Here is a 26413-nt window from a genome sequence, read left to right as displayed (position 1 = left end):
AAGTACTCTGGGGATTCTCTATCTTCTTGCATGTGCTTCATTCACATTTTGGAACCAAACCAAAAATCAGGACACATGGTTTGACAAATATTTATGTACTTATGAAGACATTAGGGGAAAATACTTGTTCTTAAATTCTATTACTGCACTTCTTGAGCCCTGGAAATATACCTGTGCTTCACCAATTCTCATCCACCATACACACCTCCATGTACACAGCCACACAGTTTTCTGCTCAACATTATCAGCACATCTGTATGAAATAATTCTCTCCACTTAGGAAAAGAGGACAACTCAGAGGTCTTGGTATGTTTGCTCCACCTCATACTTTGCCTCTCTGGCATCTCATTGCCAGCAGGGAGGAGCAATTGATGTCTTTGGTGCCACCTGTTTCTTTTCTCCATTTATATCCCAAGTTAATCTCCATGGACAGATGAAGCGACACTTTTCAATTTGATACTACATACTTCCATCGTTTTATGGAATTCTAACTTCCAGAACTTATTTTAAACTCTTAGCCAGTCCTCTATTCTTTGGCTACAAAGAAAGGTTAGAGACAGAGCATGAAACCACACCAGAGGCCTTCACGTTTGCACACTAGGATCACCAGAGAAACTTTAAAATATTGGTGCCCAGGATGGTGCCACTGAATATTCTGATTTAATTCTTCAAGGGTGCAGCCCAAACACTGGTAATTAGAAAAACCAAGGTATAATCTACACACATTGAAATGTACTTATGTATCATTTGATAAGTTTTGACAGTGCATACACCCATATAACCCTCAGTCCTATCAAGATGTAGAATATTCTCATATCCCTCCAAATTTCTCCAGTGCTGCTCCAATCAATCTCCACCTGACACGAGGCAACTACTCTTCCTATTTCTATTTCTATAGGTGAGATTTGCCAGTTCTAAAACCTTCATTTAAATTGAATATTATGTTTCTCATTGTAGTTTTAATTTGCATTCCCCTAGAGTAATGATGTTAAGCATTTTAATGTGCTTAGTGGTATATATCTTTCTTTTTGAAACATTTGTTCAACTCTTTTGCCTATTTTTTATTTTTATTTTTATTTTTATTGCAGTACACGGACCTCTCACTGTTGTGGCCTCTCCCATTGCAGAGCACAGGCTCCAGACACTCAGGCTCAGTGGCCATGGCTCACGGGCCCAGCCGCTCCACGGCATGTGGGATCCTCCCAGACCGGGGCACGAACCCGTGTCTCCTGCATCAGCAGGCGGACTCTCAACCACTGCACCACCAGGGAAGCCCCTTGCCTATTTTTTAAATTGGGTCGTTTTTCTTTTATTATAAAATTGTAGAAATTTTGAAAAATATATTCTGGATAAAAGTGCATTCTCATACAGATTACCAACAGGCACATGAACAGAAGTTCAATATCACTAATTATTAGAGAAATGCAAATCAAAACTACAATGAGGTATCACCTCACACCAGTCAGAAGGGCCATCATTAAAAAGTCTACAAATAACAAATACTGGAGAGGGTGTGGAGAAAAAGGAGCCCAGCTACACTGTTGGTGGGAATGTAAATTGATACAGCCACTATGGAGAACAGTATGGAGGTTCCTTAAAAAACTGAAAATAGAGTTACCATATGATCCTACTCCTGGGCATATATCTGGAGAAAACTCTAATGTGAAAAGATACATGTGCAGCAATCTTCACTGCAGCACTATTTACAATACATGGAAGCAATCTAAATGTTCATCCACAGATGAATGGATAAAGAAGTTATATATATATACAATGGAATATTACTCAGCCATGAGAAAGAGTGAAATAATGCTATTTGCAGCAACTTGGATGGGCCTAGAGATTATCATACTAAGTGAAGTAAATCAGACAGAGAAAGACAAATATCATAGGATACACTTACGTATGGAATCTAAAAAATGATACAAATAAACTTATTTACAAAACAGAAATAGACTCACAGACAGGAAGCAAACCCCTGGTTAGCAATGGGTTTAGCAGTGGTGGGGGGAGATAAATTAGGAGTTTGGGATTAACATATGCACACTACTATATATAAAATAGGTAAGCAACAGGACCTGCTGTATAGCACGTGGAACTATATTCAATATCTTGTAATAAACTATAATGGAAAAGAATCTGGAAAAGAGTATCATTTTTCTGTATACCTGAAGCTAACACAACATTATGAATTAGCTATATTTCACTAGAAAAATACAGAAAAATGTGCATTATCAGATATATGTGTTATGGATATTTCTTCTCAGTTTGTGACTTACATTATTCATTTATGTAAAGCTATCTTTTGGTAAGCAAACATTTTTAATGTTGAGAACTCCAATTACTATTGTTTTTTTGATCTGAAAACCCTTTGTCTATTCCAAGGTTGCACAGGTATTCTCTTATGTTTTCTTCTGAAGTTTTAGGGCTTTTGATTTTATATTTATGTTTATGATGCATCTCTAAGCACTTTTACATATGGTGTGAGGTAAAAATGAAGGTTTTACTTTCTTTGGCAACTTATTTACCTTATAACTGGGAGTCTGTACTTTTAGGTTGCCTTCATCCATTTCCTCCATCTCCTCTCACCACCTCTGGCCATCACCAATATGTTCTCTGTTTCTATGAGCTCAGTTTTTTTAGATTCCACAAATAGTTTCTTGAATGTTAAACTAATATTTCTGGACATATTTTTTGGATAGTCTATTTGATCATAATGTCATACTTTTTATATATTTAAAATTAATTGGCTACATATTTTCTAAGAATTTTTGCATCATGTTTACTTAATGGTTTTGTTTGTTTGTAATTATCTTTGTTGGGGTTTAGTATCAGAGTGGGCTGGCCACATAAAATTAAGAAGTGTTCCATCATTTTCTATTTTATGAGAGAGTTTATGTAGAATTGTTATCATTTATTCCTTAAATGTTTGGCAGAATTTTCTAGTCAAGCCATCTGGGCTTCTAGTTTGTGAGACAGTTTTAATTTATATACCCAATTTCTTTAGCAGATATAGGGCTATTCAGATTTTCTATTTTCTTTTGTGTCACTTTGGGTAAGTTGTGTTTTTGAGGAGTTTAACCATTTTCATCTAAGGTATTGAATTATTCTGACAAAAAGTTATGCATAATTTCTATTTATTACTATTTTAATAACTGTATAACTTGTAGGCATGTTTTCTTTTTAATTATGGATATCAGTAATTTGTTCCCTATCTCTTTCTGTCTGTCTCTGTCTCCCTCTCTTGCTCTTTTTTTAAAGTTTATCATTTTATTTATTTTATTTTTTTAACATCTTCATTAGAGTAAAATTGCTTCAGTGTGTTGTGTTAGCTTCTGCTGTATAACAAAGTGAATCAGCTATACGTATACACATATCCACATATCCCCTCCCTCTTGCATCTTATCCCACGTGTCCAGGTGGTTAAAAAGCACCGAGCTGATCTCCCTGTGCTATGCAGCTGCTTTCCACTAGCTATCTATTTTACATTTGGTAGTGTCTATATGTCCGTGCCACTCTCTCACTTCGTCCCAGCTTACACTTCCACCTCCCTGTGTCCTCAAGTCCATTCTCTATGTCTATGTCTTTATTCCTGTCCTGCACCTAGGTTCTTCAGAACCATTTTTTTTATTCCATATATATACATTAGAATACAGTATTTGTTTTTCTCTTTCTGACTTACTTCACTCTGTATGACAGACTCTAGGTCTATTCACCTCACTACAAATGACTCAATTTAGTTTCTTTTTATGGCTGAGTAATATTCCATTGTATATATGTGCCACATCTTCTTTATCCATTCATCTATCAATGGACACTTAGGTTGCTTCCATATCCTGGCTATTGTAAATAGAGCTGCAAAGAACATTGTGGTACGTGACTCTTTTTGAATTATGGTTTTCTCAGGGTATATGTCCAGTAGTGAGATTGCTGGGTCATATGGTAGTTCTATTTTTAGTTTTTACAGGAACTTCCATACTGTTCTCCATAGTGGCTGTACCAATTTACATTCCCACCAACAGTGCAAGAGGGTTCCCTTTTCTCCGCAGCCTCTCCAGCATTTATTGTTTGTAGCTATTTTGATGATGGCCATTCTGACTGGTGTGAGATGATATCTCATTGTAGTTTTGATTTACATTTCTCCAATGATTAATGATGTTGTGCATCCTTTCATGTGTTTGTTGGCAATCTGTATATCTTCTTTGGAGAAATGTCTATTTAAGTCTTCTGCCCATTTTTGGATTGGGTTTTTCTTTTTTTTTGATATTGAGCTGCATTGTATATTTTGTATATTGTATATATTGTATACATTGTATATATTGTATATATTGTACATATTATATTGTACATTGTACATTGTACAATTGTATTGTACATTGTATATTTTGTATATTGTATATATTGTATATATTGTTATATATTGTATATATTGTATATATTGAGCTCCTTGTATATTTTGGAGATTAATCCTTTGTCAGTTGCTTCATTTGCAAATATTTTCTCCCATTCTGAGGGTTGTCTTTTGGTCTTGTTTATGGTTTCCTTTGCTGTGCAAAAGCTTTTATGTTTAATTAGGTCCCATTTGTTTATTTTTGTTTTTATTTCCATTTCTCTAGGAGGTGGGTCAAAAAGGATCTTGCTGTGATTTATGTCATAGAGTGTTCTTCCTATGTTTTCTTCTAAGAGTTTTATAGTGTCTGGCCTTATAAGAGGTCTTTAATCCATTTTGAGTTTATTTTTGTGTATGGTGTTAGGGAGTGTTCTCATTTCATTCTTTTACATGTAGCTGTCCAGTTTTCCCAGCAGCACTTATTGAAGAGACTGTCTTTTCTCCATTGTATATTCTTGCCTCCTTTATCAAAGATAAGGTGACCATATGTGTATGGGTTTATCTCTGGGCTTTCTATCCTGTTCCATTGATCTATAATTCTGTCTTTGTGCCAGTATTATACTGTCTTGATTACTGTAGCTTTGTAGTATAGTCTGAAGTTAGGGAGCCTGATACCTCCAGCTTCATTTTTCTTTCTCAAGATTGCTTTGGCTATTCGGGTTCTTTTGTGTTTCCATACAAGTTGTGAAATTTTTTGTTCTAGTTCTGTGAAAAATGTCATTGAGAGTTTGATAAGGATTGCATTGAATCTGTAGATTGCTTTGGGTAGTATAATCATTTTCACAATGTTGATTCTTTCAATCCAGAAACATGGACTATCTCACCATTTGTTTGTATCATCTTTAATTACTTTCAACAGTGTGTTATTGTTTCCTGCATACAGGTCTTTTGTCTCCTTAGGTAGGTTTATTCCTAGGTATTTTGTTCTTTTTGTTACAATGGTAAATGGGAATGTTTCCTTAATTTATCTTTCAGATTTTTCATCATTAGTATATAGGAATGCCAGAGATTTCTGTGCATTAATTTTGTATCCTGCTACTTTACCAAATTCATTGATTAGCTCTAGCAGTTTTCTGGTAGCATATTTGGGATTCTCTATGTATAGTATCATGTCATCTGTAAACAGGTACAGCTTTACTTCCTCTTTTCTGATTTAGATTCCTTTTATTTCTTTTTCATCTCTGATAGCTGTGGCAAAAACTTCCAAAACTATGTTGAATAATAATGGTGAGAGTGGGCAACCTTGTCTTTTTCCTGATCTTACTGGAAATGGTTTCAACTTTTCACCATTGAAGTCGATGTTGGCTGTGGGTTTGTCATATATGACCTTTATTATGTTGAGGAAAGTTCCCTCTATGCCTACCTTCTGCAGGGTTTTTATCATAAATGGGTGTTGAATTTTGTCAAAAGCTTTCTCTGCATCTATTGAGATGATCATATGGTTTTTCTCCTTCAATTTGTTAATATGGTGTATCACATTGATTGATTTGTGTATATTGAAGAATCCTTGCATTCCTGGAATAAACCCCACTTGATCATGGTGTATGATCCTTTTAATGTGCTGTTGGATTCTGTTTGCTAGTATTTTGTTGAGGATTTTTGCATCTATGTTCATCAGTGATATCGGCCTGTAGTTTTCTTTCTTTGTGACATCTTTGTCTGGTTTTGGTATCAGGGTGATGGTGGCCTCATAGAATGAGTTTGGGAGTGTTCCTCTCTCTGCTCTATTTTGGAAGAGTTTGAGAAGGATAGGTGTTAGCTCTTCTCTAAATGTTTGATAGAATTCACCTGTGAAGCCATCTGGTCCTGGGCTTTTGTTTGTTGGAAGATTTTTAATCACAATCTTAATTTCAGTGCTTATGATTGGTCTGTTTATATTTTCTATCTCATCCTGCTTCAGTCTCAGAAGGTTGTGGTTTTCTAAGAATTTGTCCATTTCTTCCAGGTTGTCCATTTTACTGGCATATAGTTGGTTGTAGTAAACTCTCATGATCTTTTGTATTTTTGCAGTCTCAGTTGTTACTTCTCCTTCCTCATTTCTAATTCTATTGATTTGAGTCTTCTCCCTTTTTTTCTTGATGAGTCTGACTAATGGTTTATCTGTTTTCTTTATCTTCTCAAAGAACCAGCTTTTAGTTTTATTGATCTTTGCTCTTGTTTCCTTCATTTCTTTTTCATTTATTTCTGATCGGATCTTTTTGATTTCTCTCCTTCTGCTAACTGGGGTTTTTGTTTTTTTCTCTAACTGCCTTAGGTGTAAGGTTAGGTTGTTTATTTGAGATGTTTCTTGTTTCTTGAGGTAGGATTGTATTTTGTCATAAATTTCCTTCTTAGAACTGCTCTTGCTGCATCCCATAGGTTTTGGGTCGTTGTGTTTTCATTGTCAATTGTTTCTAGGTATTTTTTGATTTCTTCAGTGGTCTCTTGGTTATATAGTAGCGTATTGTCTAGCCTCCATGTGTTTGTTTATACAGATTTTTTCCTGTAATTGATATCTAGTCTCATAATGCTGTGGTTGGAAAAGATACTTGATATGATTTCAATTTTCTTAAATTCACCAAGGCTTGATTTGTTACCCAAGATATGATCTATCCTGGAAAATATTCCATGAGCACTTGAGAAGAAAGTATATTCTGTTGTTTTTAGATGGTATGTTTTGGATGGTAAGTCCATCTTACTTATTGTATCATTTAAAGCTTGCATTTCCTTATTTATTTTCAATTTGGATGATCTATCCATTGGTGAAAGTGGGGTGTTATAATTCCCTACTATGATTGTGTTACTGTCAATTTCCCCTTTTATGGCTGTTAGCAATTGCCTTATGTACTGAGATGCTCCTATATTGGGTGCATAAATAATTACAGTTGTTATATCTTCTTCTTGGATTGAACCCTTGATCATTATATAGTGTCCTTCTTTGTCTCTTGTAATAGTCTTTATTTTAAAGTCTATTTTGTCTTATACAAGAATTGCTACTCCAACTTTCTTCTGATTTCCATTTGTGTGGAATATCTTTTTCCATCACCTCACTTTCAGACTATATGTGTCTCTAGGTCTGAAGTGGGTCTTTTGTAAACAGCATATATATGGGTCTTGTTTTTGTATCCATTCAGCCAGTCTATGTCTTTTGGTTATAGCATTTATCCATTTACATTTAAGGTAATTATTGATGTGTATGTTGCTATTACAATTTTCTTAATTGCTTTGGGTTTGTTATTGCAGGTTTTTCCCATCTCTGTGTTTCCTACCTAGAGAAGGTCCTTTATTATTTGTTGTAAAGCTGGTTTGGTGGTGCTGAATTCTCTTAGCTTTTGCTTGTCTGTAAGGGTTTTAATTTCTCTGTTAAATCTGAATGAGCTCCTCACTGAGTAGAGTAATCTTGGTTGTAAGTTTTTCCCTTTCATCACTTTAAATATGTCCTGCCAGTCCCTACAGGCTTGCAGAATTTCTGCTGAAAGATCAGCTGTTAACCTTATGGGGATTCCCTTGTATGTTAATCATTGCTTTTCTTTTGCTGCTTTTAATATTTTTTCTTTGTATTTAATTTTTGATAGTTTGATTAGTATGTGTCTTGGCATGTTTCTCCTTGGTTTTATCCTGTATGGAACTCTGCGTTTCCTGGAGTTGGTTGACTATTTCCTTTCCCATATTAGGGAAGTTTTCAACTATAATCTTTTCAAATATTTTCTCAGTCTCTTTATTTTTCTCTTCTTCTGGGACCCTTATAATTCGAATGTTGGTGCATTTAATGTTGTCCCAGAAGTCTCTGAGACTGTCCTCAATCCTTTTCATTATTTTTTCTTTCTTCTGCTGTGCAGTAATTATTTCCACTATTTTATCTTCCAGGTCACTTATCTGTTCTTCTGCCTCAGTTATTCTGTTATTGATTCCTTCTAGAGAATGTTTAATTTCATTTATTGTGTTGTTCATCATTGTTCATTTGCTCTTTAATTCTTCTAGGTCCTTTTTAAACATTTCTTGTATTTTCTCCATTCTATTTACAATATTTTGGATCATCTTTACTATCATTACTTTGAATTCTTTTTCAGGTAGACTGCCTATTTCCTCTTCATTTGTTTGGTCTGGTGGGTTTTTACCTTGCTCCTTCATCTGCTGTGTATTTCTCTGTCTTCTCATTTTGCTTAACTTACTGTGTTTGGTGTCTCCTTTTTGCAGGCTGCGGGTTAGTAGTTCCCATTGATTTTGGTGTCTGCCCCCAGTGGGTAAGGTTGATTCAGTGGGTTATGTGTAGGCTTCCTGGTGGAGGGGAGTAGTGCCTGTGTTCTGGTGGATGAGGCTGGATGTTGTCTTCCTGGTGCGCAGGACTGTGTCTGGTGGTGTGTTTTGGGGTGTCTGTGGACTTATGATTTTAAGCAGCCTCTCTGCTAATGGGTAGGGTTGTGTTCCTGTCTTGTAAGCTGTTTGGCATGGGGTGTCCAGCACTGGAGCTGGCTGGTCGTTGAGTTGAGCTGAGTCTTAGCATTGAGACGGATATCTCTGGGAGAGGTCTCGCCGATTGATATTATGAGGAGTTGAGAGTTCTCTGGTGGACCAATGTCCTGAACTTGGCTCTCCCACCTCAGAGGCTCAGGGCTGACACCCAGCTGGAGAACCAAGACCCTGTCAGCCACACGGCTCTAGTCCTACCCTTAGCACTCTGTGACATAATCAGGAGAAATCTCTGAGTTCCTGGGTTCTCGCTGGACTGGACCCCCAGCCCCTGTTGTGGGTGTCCCTGATGGTGTTCAAAGAAGAAAATGGTTCCTGATAGAGGAGGCTGAATGGAGGAGGCAGCTTCACCAGGCTGCTGTCAGATGGGCTGGTTCAGAAACAGAGCGTAGTGCTCTGAAGCTGCCCTTAAGGCAAATGTTTAAGAGACAGGCACAGTTTGTCTTCTGGCACGAATTTTTGATACCTCCAAGCTCCCAGCAATAACTGCTTGACTTGAGGATAGTGGAAAGTCTTGTTGAGTTGCTGTAGCCTTGACCTTGACAGACTTAGCATTGGGAGCTCTATGTGTCCGGGCCAGAAGCGCCCATGCTACCCCAGGCCCTTTGGGTCCCTTCCTTTGCGTATGTAATTTTTTTTTTTTAAGTAACTGCCAAATTCTTTTCCAGAGTGACTGTACTATTTGATATTCCTACTAGTAATGTATGAGTGGTCCAGGTTCTTTGCATCCTCACCAACATTTAGTTTCATCACCATATTTCATTTTAGCCCTTCTAATAGAGAGATATCTTTTTTGTGGTCTCAATTTGCATGTCCCCAGTGGCTAATCATGTTGACCATCTTTTTATGCTTATTTGTCATGTGTATATCCTGTTCTGTGGAATGTCTCTTCCTGTATTCTGCCCATTGGACTGTTAAAAGTTTTTAATTTTGATGAAGTATAATTTCTTCTTTTTTTTTTCTTTTATGGATTATGCTTTTGGTGTCCTTGCCTTATGCTAGGTCCCAAAGATTTTATTCCAAGTTAAAAAAGAGTTTTCTCGTTTTACATTTTGTATTTAATTCTGTGACCCACTATAATTAATTTTTGTAAAAGATGTGAGACTTAGAGTCAATGTTCTTTTTTTTTTGCCTATGAATGACCCATTCTTCAGCACCATTTGTAAGACATCCTCTATTGAATTGCTTTTGCACCTTTATCAAAAAATAGTTGGGGGGCTTCCCTGGTGGCACAGTGGTTGAGAGTCCGCCTGCCAATGCAGGGGACGTGGGTTCGTGCTCCGGTCCAGGAGGATCCCACGTGCCGTGGAGCAGCTGGGCCCGTGAGCCATGGCCGCTGAGCCTGCGTGTCCAGAGCCTGTGCTCCGCAACGGGAGAGGTCACAACAGTGAGAGGCCCATGTACCGCAAAAAAAAAAAAAAAATAGTTGGGGATGTTTGTGTGGATCTATTTCTGGTTTCTCTGTTCTGTTCCACGTGTCTCTCTCTCTCTCTCTGACAATACTATCTAATCTCCATGACTATAACTGTAATAATGCCTTAAAATTGGGTATAGTGATTTTTCCCATTTTTTCTTCTCTTTCAAACTTGTTTTCATTATTTTAGCTCCTTTGCTTTTTTTTTTTTTTTTTTTTGCGGTACTTGGGCCTCTCACTGTTGTGGCCTCTCCCGTTGCGGAGCACAGGCTCTGGACACGCAGGCTCAGCAGCCATGGCTCACGGGCCCAGCCGCTCCGCATCATGTGGGATCTTCTTGGAGGGGCACGAACCCGTGTCCCCTGCATCAGCAGGCAGACTCTCAACAACCGCGCCACCAGGGAAGCCCTTCCTTTGCTTTTTATTTCTTGAATGATTGTATGTGGAATTGTATCTTTAATTTTCATTTCCTTGTATCAATTGGTAGTATATAGAAATACTTGATTTTTTATACTTATCTTGTATCCTGAGACCATGCTGAACTCACTTATTAGTTCTAGTAGAGCTTTTTTTTCTCTTTTTGAAGACCCTTGGAATTTTCTATATAGATAATATTATCTGCAAATAAGGATAGTTTATTTCTCCCTTTTCAATATTCATGTGTTTTTTTTCGTTAATTTTATTTTATTTTTTTGTCTTATGAAGCAAACTAGAACTTCCATCATGATGTTTAATAAAAAGAGTAAGAGTAGACATTCTTGGATTTTTCCCAATTATAGGGTGAAAATGTCTTTCACTATTAATTATAATGCCACCTGTAAATTTTTTTGTAGCTGTTCTTTATCAACATTAGGAAATTCCCTTCTATTTCTATTTTTTGAGAGATTTTGTCATAAATGGGTATTAATTTTTGTTAAGTGCTTTTTCTGTATCAGTTGATACGATTCTATAAATGTCAGTTAGATCCTGTTGGTTGATGGTGTTGCTTAGTTTTTCCATATCCTTGCTGATTTTTTTACTAGTTCTACACTTTGTTGAACAAATTATAAAAAGGAGTGTTAAAGTCTCCAAATATAGTTTGTCTATTTTTCCTCTTAGTTCTCAGTTTTGGCTTCACATATTTTTATGTACTTGTTTGGAACATATTCAGTTCAGTCATTGAACTTGTGAGTAGTAGAGAGAGGATTAAGTTAAAATTTTAAGCTTTCATTGTAGTGCCTCTTTGTGAGTATTAATAAATTAGCTGTAAGATTCAGCTAAATTAAATTAAGTAAGGAGTGCTACTTTCTTCTCAACTAGTTAACTACTACTGAGATATCTCTCAAATGATTTTATCTACTAAAGTTTTATTTGAAAGCAAGTCTACATGGCAACATCATCATCATCATCATCATAGCTCAGATTTATTGTACATTTACTATGTGCTAAACAATGTGTTAAGCATTTTAGGTATATTTTCAATTTATCATAATAACCCTTTGAGACAGTGGAGATAGTGATATAGCCAGATAGACCTGGCTCATACAAGTTTGTGAGAGCTGATCATTACATTTTCAGGAAGTTTATGAGCAGATTGATATTCCTGTTGGTGCCAGTGATTACACAACAGAAACTGGCAAACACTACAACTTAGGGTCTCCCCCTCTCTGAGAAAGTTACTTGTTAAATATTTATTAGCAAACGATTGGTATTATTACTAAATCTGTTTTGGAGTGAGGAAACTGACACCTTGGGTGAGGTGGTGGGAATTAAATAACTTGTGGATGGTCACACAGTAAATAGCAACCAACTGAAAATTTCGGAACCCATATCCATGTGCAACGTTCACCATTATACTGGTCAGGATGTATGATGATGCCGCTGATTTTTATTCAGGCAGGTGGAGATAGGTTAAAAAGAAGGAGGAGGTCATGTAATATTAGATACTTTGGTTTAGAAAGCAGTGTTTGAATATTTAGTTTTTTAATGTTTGGATTATACATAATAATGGCCTTTGTACTGTTCCCTTTACTCTTGGAATTTATGTAAAAAGAAAAGCCACGATGGAAGTATTAGATGTGTTGTGATGTCTGCATAGAAAATTTCTTAAAGAGCTCCTTGAAATTATCTTATTTTGAGATGAGGTAGAGGGAGAGTCATACCCATTATGTTCTGTTAGGCAGAGTTTGGGGGTTCTATCTTAGAGATAACTTCCGTTAATAAACAAAATGTTTCGGTTCCTAGCATTACTAAATGTGGCCTCATAAAGTTACAGAAGGCAATAGAGCCAATTATAAGTAGGTTTCTGCTTTTCTTGAGTAGGTGTTAGAAGTAAATAAAAATAGAAACATTTATTAAGTGCATACTCTGTATCAGGTAATATTTTAAATGACTTATAAATTTTAATTCTCTTAACTTGTACGATAAACCTATCTTTTAGGAGTGTGATGAAGGGATTTAGGAATCCTTAAGCTAGAATGGAGAAGAGGAAAGTTGCCAGTTGTTTTTCCCCTCCCCAGTTTTACCATCATAGCTAAATCACTCCCACATTCCAAGTGGGGTTGAGCGATCTCACTACAAAAGCATATTTTAGTACACAGAAACAGTTTTCATAAAATATTCTAATAAAAAAACACATCTTTCTTTACTTGAGATTTCTCCCTCTCAGATCCAAGAGAATATTCAGAGTAGGCAAGCAGAAGAGCCATGTTTATATTAGGAATCCCTTTCATTTCACTCCAGACCATAATGAATGCCCAGCGCCAGCTGAAACCATGACCAAGTCGAGACAAAAGAGGGCTCAATAATAGAAAGACCAGAAGTCTAAAAGACAAAACAGATTTAAAAAAGTTATTTTTGTTATAGAAATTTCTTTCCATCCCATTCTATGCTATTCCAATCTATTCCCTGTGGAACTGCCAACTCTCAGACCAATGAACCATCTTTCACACTCTGTGGGCATGGCACGAAAGGAAGGCAGAAGGGCATTCCATACCAAGAGAATGGTATTATTCTTTTTCTTTCTTTCTCTTAGGAAAGTAGTGGAGTAATTCCACATCACCTTTGAGTGGTGCTTCTCCAGGTGGAAAAAAAAGTGTTAGAGACATTTTGTAGATATACTCTATTCTAGATCTCAAAAACAAATAAAAGCAAATCTAATAAATACGAGAGAAAATAATGTCCTCTCTTTCTTTTTCTTTGTAGATTTTAATCTTACTGAATCTGCCCAGTATCAGTTAATTCATTTCTATTTCTTCTTTTAATAACAGATCATTCTTATATTTTACACTAACTGTATCTGACAATTTGGGGCTAATTTCCATTTACTTGGCACTGGCTGACTTGATGTTGAGTCCCAACTAATCTTCCTAGATGGAAGTAGAATGTTAACAATTTTGGTGATGGAGATTAAAGAATTGTTATGGTGGTTTTCCTCTTCTATGTTATCTCCTTTTCAGTTACATAAGCAGATTGTTTTCTGCCTTTTAACACTGGAAAGGGGGCTACAAAAATTATTTAGGTAAAAAAAGACATTTACAAGGAGAACTTCCATATGATTTTTTTTTATTTATTAGACATGTGATCATTTAATTTATTTTTAATTTTTTTGAATCAAAGCTACAAAAATGTAACCTAAAAGCAACCAAACATAACATCACATAACATAACGTAACATGGCAGAATGCCAGAATCGTCAGAACACCGAACAGAGCAGATATCAAATAATAGTGAATAATAATTTAGGAGGAAAGAAAGGTTATCTTTCTTTTTTAAAAAATTTTATTGGAGTAGAGTTGATTTACAATGCTGTATTAGTTTCAGGTGTATAGCAAAATGAATCAGTTATACATATGCATACATCCACTCTTTTTTAGATTCTTTTCCTGTATAAGCCATTACAGAGCATTGAGTAGAGTTCCTTGTGCTGTACAGTAGGTCCTTATTAGTTATCTATTTTATTCATAGTAGCATGTATATATCAATCCCAGTCTTCCAATTTGTCCCTCCCTGATTTTTAAAAAGCAATTTCCAACTATACTTTATTAAGAGTAAGTTGTTATATAATATATATATTATATTAATATATAATATTAAGCGAACAAAGCAAGATAACATTTTTATTTATGATAGGTGTTTAACTTCATGAAACCTCATAGAATAAAAAATAATAGAAAACACTGGAGGAAATATACGAAATGTTATTAGTGGTTGCTTCTAGGTAGTAAGATTATGAGAAGTTTTTCTCTTTTTTCTAATTTTCAAAAATTTTACAACATGTTTGCATTGCTTTGAAATGTAGTTAAAAATTGAATAAAACACTGAGTGCTAACTTGCTGATGATTCCTTGGAAAGTTTGAGTGAATTTTTCATTCTAAGGTATGAAACATTTCTGTCATTTAAAGAATGTCTTCAGGCTTAGTCAATGTCTTATAAATAGAAATATTCAAATGACTTTCTTACCTGAAAACAACAAGTGTTAAGCAGATATTTAATGAATAATATATATCAGAAAATGATATATATAAATATGTATGTGCAGGAATTAGAAGTCCAATGAAAGTGAACACCATAAGAAAAGCAACAAATGATAGACAACTCCAGAATCTGCATTTTTAGAAAAAAATTTAAATATAATTAATTAATCTAACATGTTCAATGCAAGACTTACCTATGTAAGGCATTGTGCTAGGCATTATAAAGAAAATAAAGATGAATAAGGCATTCACCAACACTCAAGGGGCTTATAATTTAAGTGGGGTGTAAGGAGCACTAAGGCAAGTAAACAAATACTTCTAAAGCAATTTTAACCAGTTTACACTGAATGTCAATTAGTGTCTTTCTATTTGGGTTGACTTTGAAAGATATGTTAGGTTGTAGCTATACTATTTGACAGAACTCATTCAGGCACTATGGTTCAAGTAGCTGGAAAATACTGACTGTGAAGTCCTTGTATCATTAGGAAGATCTAAAATTGTTTATTTTAAAAGGAAATACTGAACTACTAGTCTGATTTACATAGTGATAGAATTAAGCCTTTGCCCAAAATCTAGCTAGCACTTAGAATATGTGAATGAATCTTTTATTCACATGAATGCCCTTTGTAGATTCTCCTTTTGTGATTTCTGAGTCTGTACTTATTCAAGTACTCCAGAGCCCAGGAAAACTCTGCATCATTCCCAAAGCTCACGTTCTCATCAGCTGCAGGCAAAGCAGTTTGAAAAAGTACACTCAGACACGAGTATTTGTCATTTTTGGGTGTTGGGACCATAGCTATTTAAAACTTCATGTTATCTTTCTGTATATTTCATGTCTTTAAGGTTGACATTATATGTGTAGCAAAATAAATGGAAAAGATTAAAAGGGCACATGAACACCATTTTATGAGAGGAAAAAGCTTGGTTTTACCCATATGCTGCCAGACTCTGTCCCTGAAACACAAATACCTAGGCATTACCAGAGAAAATTTCAACATGAAACGCTGTGGGAAAATGTCTCCAAATATCAAAAATCTCAGTCTTGTTGAGATTAGCACAAAATGTAATCAAATCAATTAAGTGACATATATTGAAGAGTTATCAAGACTCTTTCATATATGGTAGAAATTAACAGGAGAAATCTTATAAGGAGGAAACCAGATTCTGTAAGGAATCAATGCCCACCAAATTCAGAGTGGATATGAGCTGAATAACCAAGCTCCAAATCCATCTAATAGACGTGCGCATGTACGTGTGTGTGTTCAATCAGTCAGGCACACAGAAAAAAGCTTCTGAATTTTTTTTTTAAGTCTGTTTCCTTTATTTGGTGATCATGAGTTATCCTAACAAATCTAGACCTTTTACGGGAGCAAAGGGTCACAACCCTTTCTGTATATAAGTATCATCTTGGAAGAGTTTTTTAAAATCAGATATCCCATGCTTTCACCCTCATAGATTTTGATACTATAGATCTAGGCATCTGTGTCATTTTTATATCTCAATGTTGCACAGCCCTTAGCCTAGAGGAATGGTAAGACCTTATGGCCTGGACATTTTAGGGACATCAATTTGCCAAGAATAAAATATTATACAGGTTGGCACTTCCCTGGTGGCACAGTGGTTAAGAATCCACCTGTCAATGCAGAGGACATGGGTTCGATCCCTGGTCCGGGAAGATCCCACATGCTGCCGAGCAACTAAGCCCAAGTGCCACAACTGAGCCTGCACTCTAGAGTCTGTGAGCCACAACTACTGAGCCCGTGTGCCACAACTACTGAAGCCTACGTGCCTAGAACCTGTGCTCAGCAACAAGAGAAGCCACTGCAATGAGAAGCCCTCGCATCGCAATGCAGAGTATCTCCCACTCGCAGCAACTAGAGAAAGCCCGCACACGGCAACGAAGACCCAATGCAACCAAAAATAAACAAAATTAAAATAAAATTTAAAAAATAAAAATAAACCAAGTAGTACTATATGACATAAGAAGAATTATATGGGTTGACAAGGAAGTATCTCTTATTTGGGGAATTTCTTTCTAACAAGGTGATGTATGAATAGAAGCATGAAATAGAAGCATGAAATTGGCAGCTACTTATACCGATATGTAAAGGAAGCACATTTCAAGAGCAGAAGCACAAGAACACAAGCCCAAACAGGAAGCCTGTTTGGTATATTTGAGGAATAACAAGTGTGGCTAGAGCAGGGTGGGTGAGGGTGAGGGTGGTAGAAATGAATCACAGAAGTAACAGGGGGACAAATACATCATTTGTTTGCCAGTGAAACAACTTTGACTTGTAGCCAAATGAGAAGTTATTAGATGGTTTTAAAGAAAAGAAATGATCTGGGTAAGGAGGAAGTGAGGTGGGTGAGGGTCAGAAAACATCATAGGTTCAATGCGTTATATTCTAACAACAGAATTGTTAGAATTGGGGTCCTAGGGGGTTAAGCTGAAAAGATGGGAGATGGTGTGCCTCCTCTCTTAGAGAGTAGCATGGACCTGCTGTAGACTCTTGTAGGATTTACCATTATTATCTTAGATTTCTACTGTCTCGGAGAGTAGGAGCTGCCACATATTATATTTTAGATAGTAAGATTCTTGAAATTGAGAATATGAAGTTATTATTTTTATGAGCATAAAGTGGGTGGCTGAAGCGGAGTGATAGATGTGCTCACAGGAGGAGAGGAAGTCTTGGAATTGAAAGGTGAGGGAATAGTAGGATCAACTGTGTGAATATTGATTGATGCCACTAAGGATGGTGATAGCATGATGTTGGAGACAGTCGCAGTGAGACAGCGGCCAAGATCTTCACAAAATGGAGAGTGTGACTCAGAGTTCTAGAGATAACTACAACCAAGAGGGTGGCCGATGGTATAATCTGATGGCATGAGCTTCAATACTGGGCTCCTCTGGGGAAGAATAAGAAAAATAATATAGAAATGACTGAGGTACAGAAAAATCACCCACCTCAACCCTAGTCTTATAGCACCAGGGATGCAGGTGAGAAAGACACTATAACCTTTAAGGAACACGAGGGAAATAATGTCTTCAGGGGAGATCCAGCTTTCAGTTACAGCAAGAATGAAGGGAGCCTTCAGAATCACTTCCCATAGATATAAATACATGCATAACATTTTAAATTCTTCTTACAATGGTGGCCCAATTAATGCTGCCTAGCTGCTAGTACAACTGGCTTCCTTTGTAATTGACAGGAAATTTTAGTGACGTGCTCTCAAATCCTATAAAATCCTATAATTTTCAGCTTCTGACTTCTGAACTTACTTCATCTTCCATAATGATCTCCCAAAAGCCAAAAAATCATTGATTATGTTCAGGGCCTCTGTTAACACATATTAATATGTTGCCATTGTGTGATTTAGGCCAAGTTCCCATCCCATGTATTGGAACATTACAGAAAGTACCCCTTCTTCAAGACTGACACAGATTCCACTCACCCCCTCAGCCGGGTGCCCTTGAGCAAGGCACAATTTTCTTTTTTAACACTGCCAATTGTATTTAAATGCCCCAGCTTAATCTTTTAATTGTCTTTGCATGGCCTCTCTTCACTGTCCTTAAAATATTGGTCTTCCATTCTAGTGGCAGTGCCAAACTGACCCATATTGGAGGCTGAGGCAAAAGGAATTGTTAGTAATACTGATCTTTCTTTTAAAATTTTGTATTTTCACCATGGATTTTTTGTATTAATTTCAATTTTAAAATATTGCATTAAAATATTTGCTTTGATTACTGAGTGTTTTGGCACCCTCTTAAATTTTGTGCCTGAGATGAAGGCCTCAGTTGCCTTACCTTAATCCTAGCCCCTGTCTAGGGGATTAGACTGAACATTACTGAGTAATATGGTCAGACTTAAGGGAATTAGTGGTGAAATAGAGTCAACATGAACTCAAAGTGAGGTTACAAATTTTGCTTAAAGATGGAGGTTTAGAGGACATAGGCAACAGAGTTTTTAGAACGGGTTTTTAGTTAGCTAGTTTTCAAGTCAGTGTCTTATTTTGACCATGTAGACGTAGATGTAGTTACTATTACAATATTATAACTTCTAATGTACGAAACAAAGTGAAAATATGCTAGCCACTCACTCAAGAAGAAGTGCTTCAACTCCTGGTTTAAAACTTGTAGAATTTAAAAAAAGTCCCATAACGACGATGGTAAATATTCCAGACATTCCAACTAGCTTACCTATGTTTTTAAAGAAACAAATATAAAATATTAATTTTACATCAACAGTGGCACAAATTTTGCCAGAGATGAAAACATCAGATATCTGATAGCAGTGACTTCATATAGAGAGGCTATCCCCCTTGGTTTCAACTGGATAATATCACAAATTATTATCACCACCCATCGTCCTTCTTCCTCCTTAGATTCATACCCAACTGTGCAGAAAAGTCTGTAATGAACATCCTTGCACTGCTTTGGCTTCTGATAATTGGCAACAATGTGGAGTTCACAAATCTCTTCATGTGCCCTAGTGAGGCTAGAGCACCCTTCACAGGTCTAATTTTTTCAGAGGGGCTCTGGATGAATTAAATAGAAGTGAGCTGATGAGCTCTCTATGGACTAGCTCACTTCACATACTTTTTCTTAGAAGACAGTAGGAGATAGAAATGGTTTGATCTTGTGACAAGACTAAGGGAGTGGAGCCAATAGAAACCTAATATGGATCTACTCCCCCCGTTTAATTTTGGTTTGGTGAATTTACTGTCAGGGACTGAAAAGTGTACAAAACTGTGGAATATTCTTAAACATTCGCATAGCTTTCATGAGCTAGAGGGAAAAATAATTTTGAAAGTAGCTTATAAAAGTGATATATTATCACTGTGAAAAATTCAAATAATATGATACAGTATAGAGATTATATTTTTTAGAAAAAGGGAATACCCATAATTCCACTGCCAGGACTTCAGGTATAGTTTTAAAGAACATTTTGTTTGTTTGTTTGTTTCCTCTTTTTTTTTTTTTTACATCTTTATTGGAGTATAATTGCTTTACAGTGGTGTGTTAGTTTCTGCCCCATAACAAAGTGAATCATATACATATGTTCCCATATCTCTTCCGTCTTGCGTCCCCCTCCCTCCCACCCTCCCCATTCCACCCCTCCAGGCAGTCACAAAGCATGGACATATATACGCTACCAAATGTAAGGTAGATAGCTAGTGGGAAGCAGCCGCATAGTAAAGAACATTTTGATTGAAATTTCTATTGAAGAGAGGACTATATTTGCCTAGAAAAAAATCATAAGATAAGCTACTTGAAAGTACAGAATGAGACACCCAGAAGGCAACTCCAAGCATTAAAGGCTGCTTGCTGAATTTCTATACTGGAGACAAGTGGTAAAAATTAAGCGGGAAACATGGAAAAGTGAGGAGATATGGGTAGCTGTTAGATCTCATAGAGTTGTGAACTACACAACGTAATTTTCCTTGTGAGCTCCCCTTGTCTCCATCTTCACTAGAGTTTACTAAGAAGAAGAAATTGCTATATATTTATGAGGAGGCAGCAGAGATTATGAGGAAGAAAACTCCAGAAATTTTCAGAAATTATGAGGAGATATCTTTGGGTTTTCATAGACTATAGAATTGGAAGCTTAAGATAATTGGATTAAGATCTTAGAGAGGAGTGGAGTACCCTGTGAACACTCACAGAGGCTTGCTTCTAACATACATATATACAGTCACACATTAAGAAAAACTACAGAGGGATTATACAGCAATACAGTTCTGTAATGGGCTTATTTTTTTTCTCTTAATTTTTTTTTCTCTGAACTAGACATTGTTCTAGTTAACAAGTACAAATTAAAATTTTTGTTTTAATATTGAAGGATATTATGGATATGCCACTTTGACCATTATTGCCATGTTTATCAAATTGTCATACATGGATCTGTTTTGTGCCCCTTCTGTTTCTTTGGTTTACTTTGTATTTCCCTGTTAATAGCAGTTGTATTTTAATTACTATAGGCTTTTTAAATGTTTAATACTTACCTAATTGTAAAATTCTTCACTTTAAAAAAGTTGTCATGCATAGTCTCACAGTTTGTTTCCAGATGAATTTTTAAAATTATTCTGTAAAATTTCACCTCCCTCCAAAATTCTATCATTATTTGATTCAGATTGTGATAATCTTAATTTGATGAAATGAACAACATTATCACACTATTGAGTCTTCCTTTCTAGAGATGGAAAATTACAAGTTTTATATTCTTTATTTTAGTTCTGGCTAGGAATGATACCTAAGCCAGAAACGAACACTTTACTTAGTCATTTTTGAATCGTGAAGGAAGAGGAAACTGTGGATGCATGTGCTTTGAGATCAAATCCTGGACTACTCTTTATAACTTGTTAAGTAATGGTAAAATTTGGAAAATATTTATGATGACTACCTTGAAGATATTAATATAAACAATAAGCTAGGTCAGGGTAAAAGTTATTTTACATTAGATTTATATTTACTCATTATCTGTTTTCATGAAATTCTGTCCTAGGATTTTTTTTTTTTGCTAAAATGTTTATTGAGACATCTTGACTCTAAAAATTTAAAATAATTTTCTTGGAGATAGGGTAGGGGATTATGAGATACAAATTATCATGTATAAAATAAATACACAACAAGGATCTACTGTACAGTGCAAGGAAATATAGCCATTATTTTGTAATAACTTAGAATGGAGTATAATCTATAAAAATACTGAATCACTATGTTGTACACCTGAAACTAATATAATATTGTAAATCAATGATAATTCAATTTTTAAAATTAAAATAGATAAAATTATTTCCTTGAGTGTAACTCTTAATCTTGAGGCTATGCTTACTTAATGATGTTAGAGGAAATTATGTTTGCTGGAATATAAATTTTGTAGCATTAGGAATACACCATTAAAGTAGTATGTAACGAATGTACTTGTACTGACTCATTATTCTCTCACTGTCTATTAATTCATTAACGATTGTGCAACCTCACTAGATTATAATTGGTTTAAATCCAGATTAGTTAGGAAACCTCACATCCCTATGTTCTGCCTTTCCTTCCTCAGACATGAAAGTAGTGAATCCTGTTACTCTAGCATTTCTAAAAAGAAGCTTTTCTTTGTGTCTATTTAAATTTTATATTTCTCAGAAGTATAAAATGTGTAGCTTTCTGTTTAAGTCCAAACTTCTTGTTAAGTTTATTCCTTGATATTTTATAACTTTTTGCTAATGTAAAGAGAATCAATTTTCATTATATTTTATAACTAGTTACTGCTGCTTTATAAGAATGCTATTTGATTTATTAATTTTTGTATATTTGCCTTATATCAAACTATTAAAGAACCTTGTTTTCTTAGTTTATTAATTAATTCTCTTGGGTGTTTCTATATAATCTAAAATGTTTTGTCTTAGTTTATTAATTAATTCTCTTGGGTGTTTCTATATAATCTAAAATGCTGTGACTAATGTAACCATTTTCTCCTTTAAAATGTATAAACGTCTTTCTTTTTTTCTTATTATATTAGCTAGAGCTTCCAGAACTTTTTTTTTTAACCTCTTTATTGGAGTATAATTGCTTTACAATGCTGTGTTAGTTTCTGCTTTATAACAAAGTGAATCAGCTACACGTATACTTATATCCCCATATCTCCTCCCTCTTGTGTCTCCCCCTCCCACCCTCCCTATCGCACCCCTCTAGGTGGTCACAAAGCACCCAGCTTATCTCCCTGTGCTATGCAGCTGCTTCCCACTAGCTATCTATTTTACATTTGGTAGTATATATAAGTCCGTGCACTCTCTCACTTTGTCCCAGCTTCCCCTTCCCCTTCCCCACGTCCTCAAGTCCATTCTCTACATCTGTGTTTAATCACAGATATGAGGCTAGGCAACACTCTTATTCCTAAGTGTAATGGAAAGACATAGTGTAATTTGGGAAGTAAGTATTATCACACATGCCAACTCCAAATCATTTGTGGAGCTGTCTAAAGGGCTGGGTTGAAAGTGATTCTGAGGCTCTGTCAGGGAACAGTGATATGGCTAATTATCATTGCCTGCCATACTTCTTTGAGAAGGGAGTTGTGGTAAATGGATTAGTAATGTTGATAGAGTTTCTAATGTTTAGCCTTCCTTGATCTGTAACTTCTATTTTTATTTCCTTTTTGATTGAAGAGTTACCAAGAAAAGTTTTTTTAAATTTCAGGCAGTTAGAATGTTTATTTTTAAAGATCCTCCTTTTGAAGTTAGCATTTAATTGCATTGTGGTTGAGCAATGTTTGAAATTTTATTGTAATGTTCTTCTAGTCTAGTTTATTTCTGTTAATGTCTATATGTCTATGTAAAGGATAAGTATTCTGTTTTGGAAGATAAAACTCTTTATATATCTTGTGAGCCAAGCATTTGAGTTTTTATTTAAATCTTTTTATAGCCATAGTCATTTTTTTGTCCACTTGGTTATGAAATTATCTAGGAAAGGCATGTTAAAGTATCTCATTGTAATGATTTTGTCAAATTTCTCTTGTCATTTATAATTGTCTTTATATATCTTGGCACATTGTTTTCCATTGTATACATATTAATATTTTTAATCTCCTTTGATACATTGTTTTCAAAAATATTCCTTCTAGATCAGTTGAATGTTCTTTTTTGGCCTAAATATTTCCCATATCTTTATTTTCAATTTTTCTACATCATTTAATTTTAGGCATATCCCTCTTACTTACAAATATAAAAGATGAGGTATAGAATTGAAAGGCTGAGACTTATATGATTCACATCATCTCCAAAAACAGTAGACAACCACAATTGTACCAGTTTTGAAATTAGAATTCCAAACAAGAGACTTTCTATACAATATGACCAAATTATATCCATGATGCTATGAGCTGTAAGAAAGGGGAGTAAACAGGAAATAATTAATAGAACTTACTTGCTCTTAATTTTAAGTGATAATCTGGGTCAACTTTTCTTTTTGTCATTCTCTTTAAAAATAGCTCATAGTTTTTGGGGTAGATGTAGGGTATTTTCTTATTCCTAAATTGAAAGAGTTTCTTTTCAAATGTTAAAAGTCAGACACAAATTTGTAAAATTTGATCAGTTTAGTTTAAGAGCTTTTTTCAGTCCCCATTAGGGAATATATATCTATTCAGTGCCAAAATTGTAATACATTTTGGAAAAACAGTAATGAACAAGAAGTAGAAAGTCTCTAAACCCATGGAACTTATTTTCCAGGTCTAACATAATACACACAAAGAAATACAAAACAAGGAATGCCTCTGAGTCCCAGCTGAGTGAATTTCCTGTATTGTCTTGGCCTGCCAAACCGATCCAATTGGTTCCTTATTGTTGGGCATTTCATTGTTTCCAGTTTTTCCCTGATAAGCAATGTTGCAGTGTGTATTTCTGTACATAATTATTTTGTAATTCTCTGATTACTTCCTTAGTCCCCAGAAGTGGAATTACTACACTAAAGGATAGTTGATCCTTTATCGATATTATTATATCTTGCCAAATTGCTTTCTACAGTCGTTATGATGCCCTCCCCAGGAAAACAGGAGACCTAAGCCCTTGATAGCCTTGATTGCCGGAATCAGGCATTTTCAGTGGGTGAGGAAGTCCTTCCCACCTTTACAGGGTGAGGAACAGAGGAGCAAAGTTTGAATTACAGACGAGAGTGGGTCTTGGGGTCAGGAAAGCCTGAAGGGTCAACTTCAACAGAATATGTGAAGAGCAAGAACAAAATCGAAACAAAGAATGGCCAACAGAAAACAGCAACAGCAACCACATCGAAAAACAAGGCTAAATTTGGGGAAGTAAATCCTAGAACTATGCTCTTAGATAGTAAAATGAAGGAGAAAGAATCCATTTATGAATCCTCAATCGTGTCCACTGGTGGAGAGGGCACTGTTAAGAGTACTGAGGCTATTTAGATTCCTTCTCTACCTAGTCTCATTCCTATGGCTGAAAGGGAGCCACGGTTTCTAGATATGCCAAGCAGAAAGATTTAACATCCGTAGGGATAGTGTGAACTTGGGAGGAGAATTTCATGAATGACCCTCTAAGTCACATCCATTCTAGGTATGGAGTTGACCATGATGATAATTTTGGGAATCCAGCATCTCCTGTAAATGAAACATAGGCTGGAGGCCAACTCTGGTTTCAGAAAAATGCAGGGAACTGGAGTTAAAAGACCCAGTTTAAAAGTTGCTTTCCCCTTTAAGAAAGAAAAATAGCTCTTAATGAGTACAATATATGCTGAATGGATTTATTAGGTTAGGAAAAGCCTCAAAGCAAATCCATTATTTCTTATAATGTTCTTAAACTTCTAATATACAAATAGGAAAAGGTAAGAACCTCTGAGTGCAGTAACTTCTTGGTTTTCCCTATTATGAAATATGTGTTCACTTCAAAGATAGAGCACTACTGTTTAAATAATTACATGTTGTAAAATAATGATTACTATGAAAATTACTGTTTCATAGCTGTGTTAACTGATATAAATGAAATACCAGTAAAACTTATCAAGAAACTTTCTTAAGGGAAATTCTCCTATTAAAAATTCAGAGAAAGTCCTGATGTCGAAGAAAATAAGTTCACTTTTCTCTTCTTTCTACAGCAGACATTTGTAATAAATGTTGTTACTATTATCATTTTAACAGTGATTACTTAAAAGTTTGTACTCCTCTGAAATCTAATCAAAAACAAAAGTCTATTCCATTGATTATAGTCAAAATTTTGAGGCAAGCTCCACAAAAGCAAGGACTATTATGTTCATGGCTGAATCACCAGGGCCTAGAATAGGAGCTATCACATAGTACATATCAACAAGTAACTGTTGGATTAATGAATGAATTAACTTCTAAATCAGTACTTTTCTTTTTTTTTTTTCTTTTTTTTTTTTTTTTTGCTTCTCAGTGAATATCAAGAAAGTGCTTTTGATTAGATTGTAGATGTTGCCTCTGATAAAGTTCCCTGAAATTCTGTGATCAGTATTTACTCTCTTAAATGGGACCTGGTAGAATACTAGATCAGGTATAGGGGCTGGGCTTGGATCCTCCTGACCAGCATGTATGACTACATTTTACATTTTTCAGTTTCCCCCAAGGGTGGCTCTTGAGTTTTTAAGATGCTTCTGAATATAAACATTTCTTTTTTGTTCACCTTATTCATCTTCAGGAAGCCCTTATCTGCAGCAAGTTTTATGGTAAAAACTCTCTAAGTGCTGTATGGTGTCACCTCGTTTTGTATTCTGGATTTTGGAAAAGGTTGTATGTAGGTAGTTGGTTTGGTTTTCTTATACACCACAGATGGCATATATGAAGAATTTAAAGAGAATGTACCTTCCTGTGCTAAACTGGGGTTCCAGTTGATGTTCCAAGCTGCCATGGCCTGGGTAAAATAATTGGATACAGAACAATGCTGAAAGCAAGTGCTTCTTATGCACAAGTAGGGTAATTAATTGTCCACTACTTGAACCAGCTCCCTAGAGGAAGACATGAGAGGGGTGATTCTTTTTGGAAAAGAATAGTCAGTAATCAAAACAGTATGGTATACCAGTACTGTACCATTTTGATTACTGTAGCTTTGTAGTATAGTCTGAGGTCAGGGAGCCTGATTCCTCCAGCTCTGTTTTTCTTTCTCAAGTTTGCTTTCGAGTCTTTTGTGTTTCCATACAAATTAAAAAATTTTTTGTTCTAGTTCTGTGAAAAATGCTATTGGTAA

At 35.5% G+C, this 26413-nt stretch overlaps 1 protein-coding gene across 1 annotated transcript in view; it reads right to left on the bottom strand.

Moving 5' to 3' along the window:
* Positions 1–26413, bottom strand: part of SLC9C1 (solute carrier family 9 member C1) — a 95443-nt gene that overhangs the window by 50085 nt on the left and 18945 nt on the right. Inside the window, exons 6-9 of the mRNA XM_060149046.1 lie at positions 23416–23577; positions 18806–18905; positions 14694–14837; positions 12881–13055 (exon numbers count right to left, since the gene is read on the bottom strand). Of these exons, the coding sequence (XP_060005029.1) occupies positions 12881–13055; positions 14694–14837; positions 18806–18905; positions 23416–23577 (581 nt within the window). The remainder of the gene's footprint in view (positions 1–12880; positions 13056–14693; positions 14838–18805; positions 18906–23415; positions 23578–26413) is intronic.

This window comes from Lagenorhynchus albirostris, chromosome 5 (assembly GCF_949774975.1).
Source record: "Lagenorhynchus albirostris chromosome 5, mLagAlb1.1, whole genome shotgun sequence".
Taxonomy (NCBI): domain Eukaryota; kingdom Metazoa; phylum Chordata; class Mammalia; order Artiodactyla; family Delphinidae; genus Lagenorhynchus; species Lagenorhynchus albirostris.
This window is presented reverse-complemented; position numbering and strand designations above follow the sequence as displayed.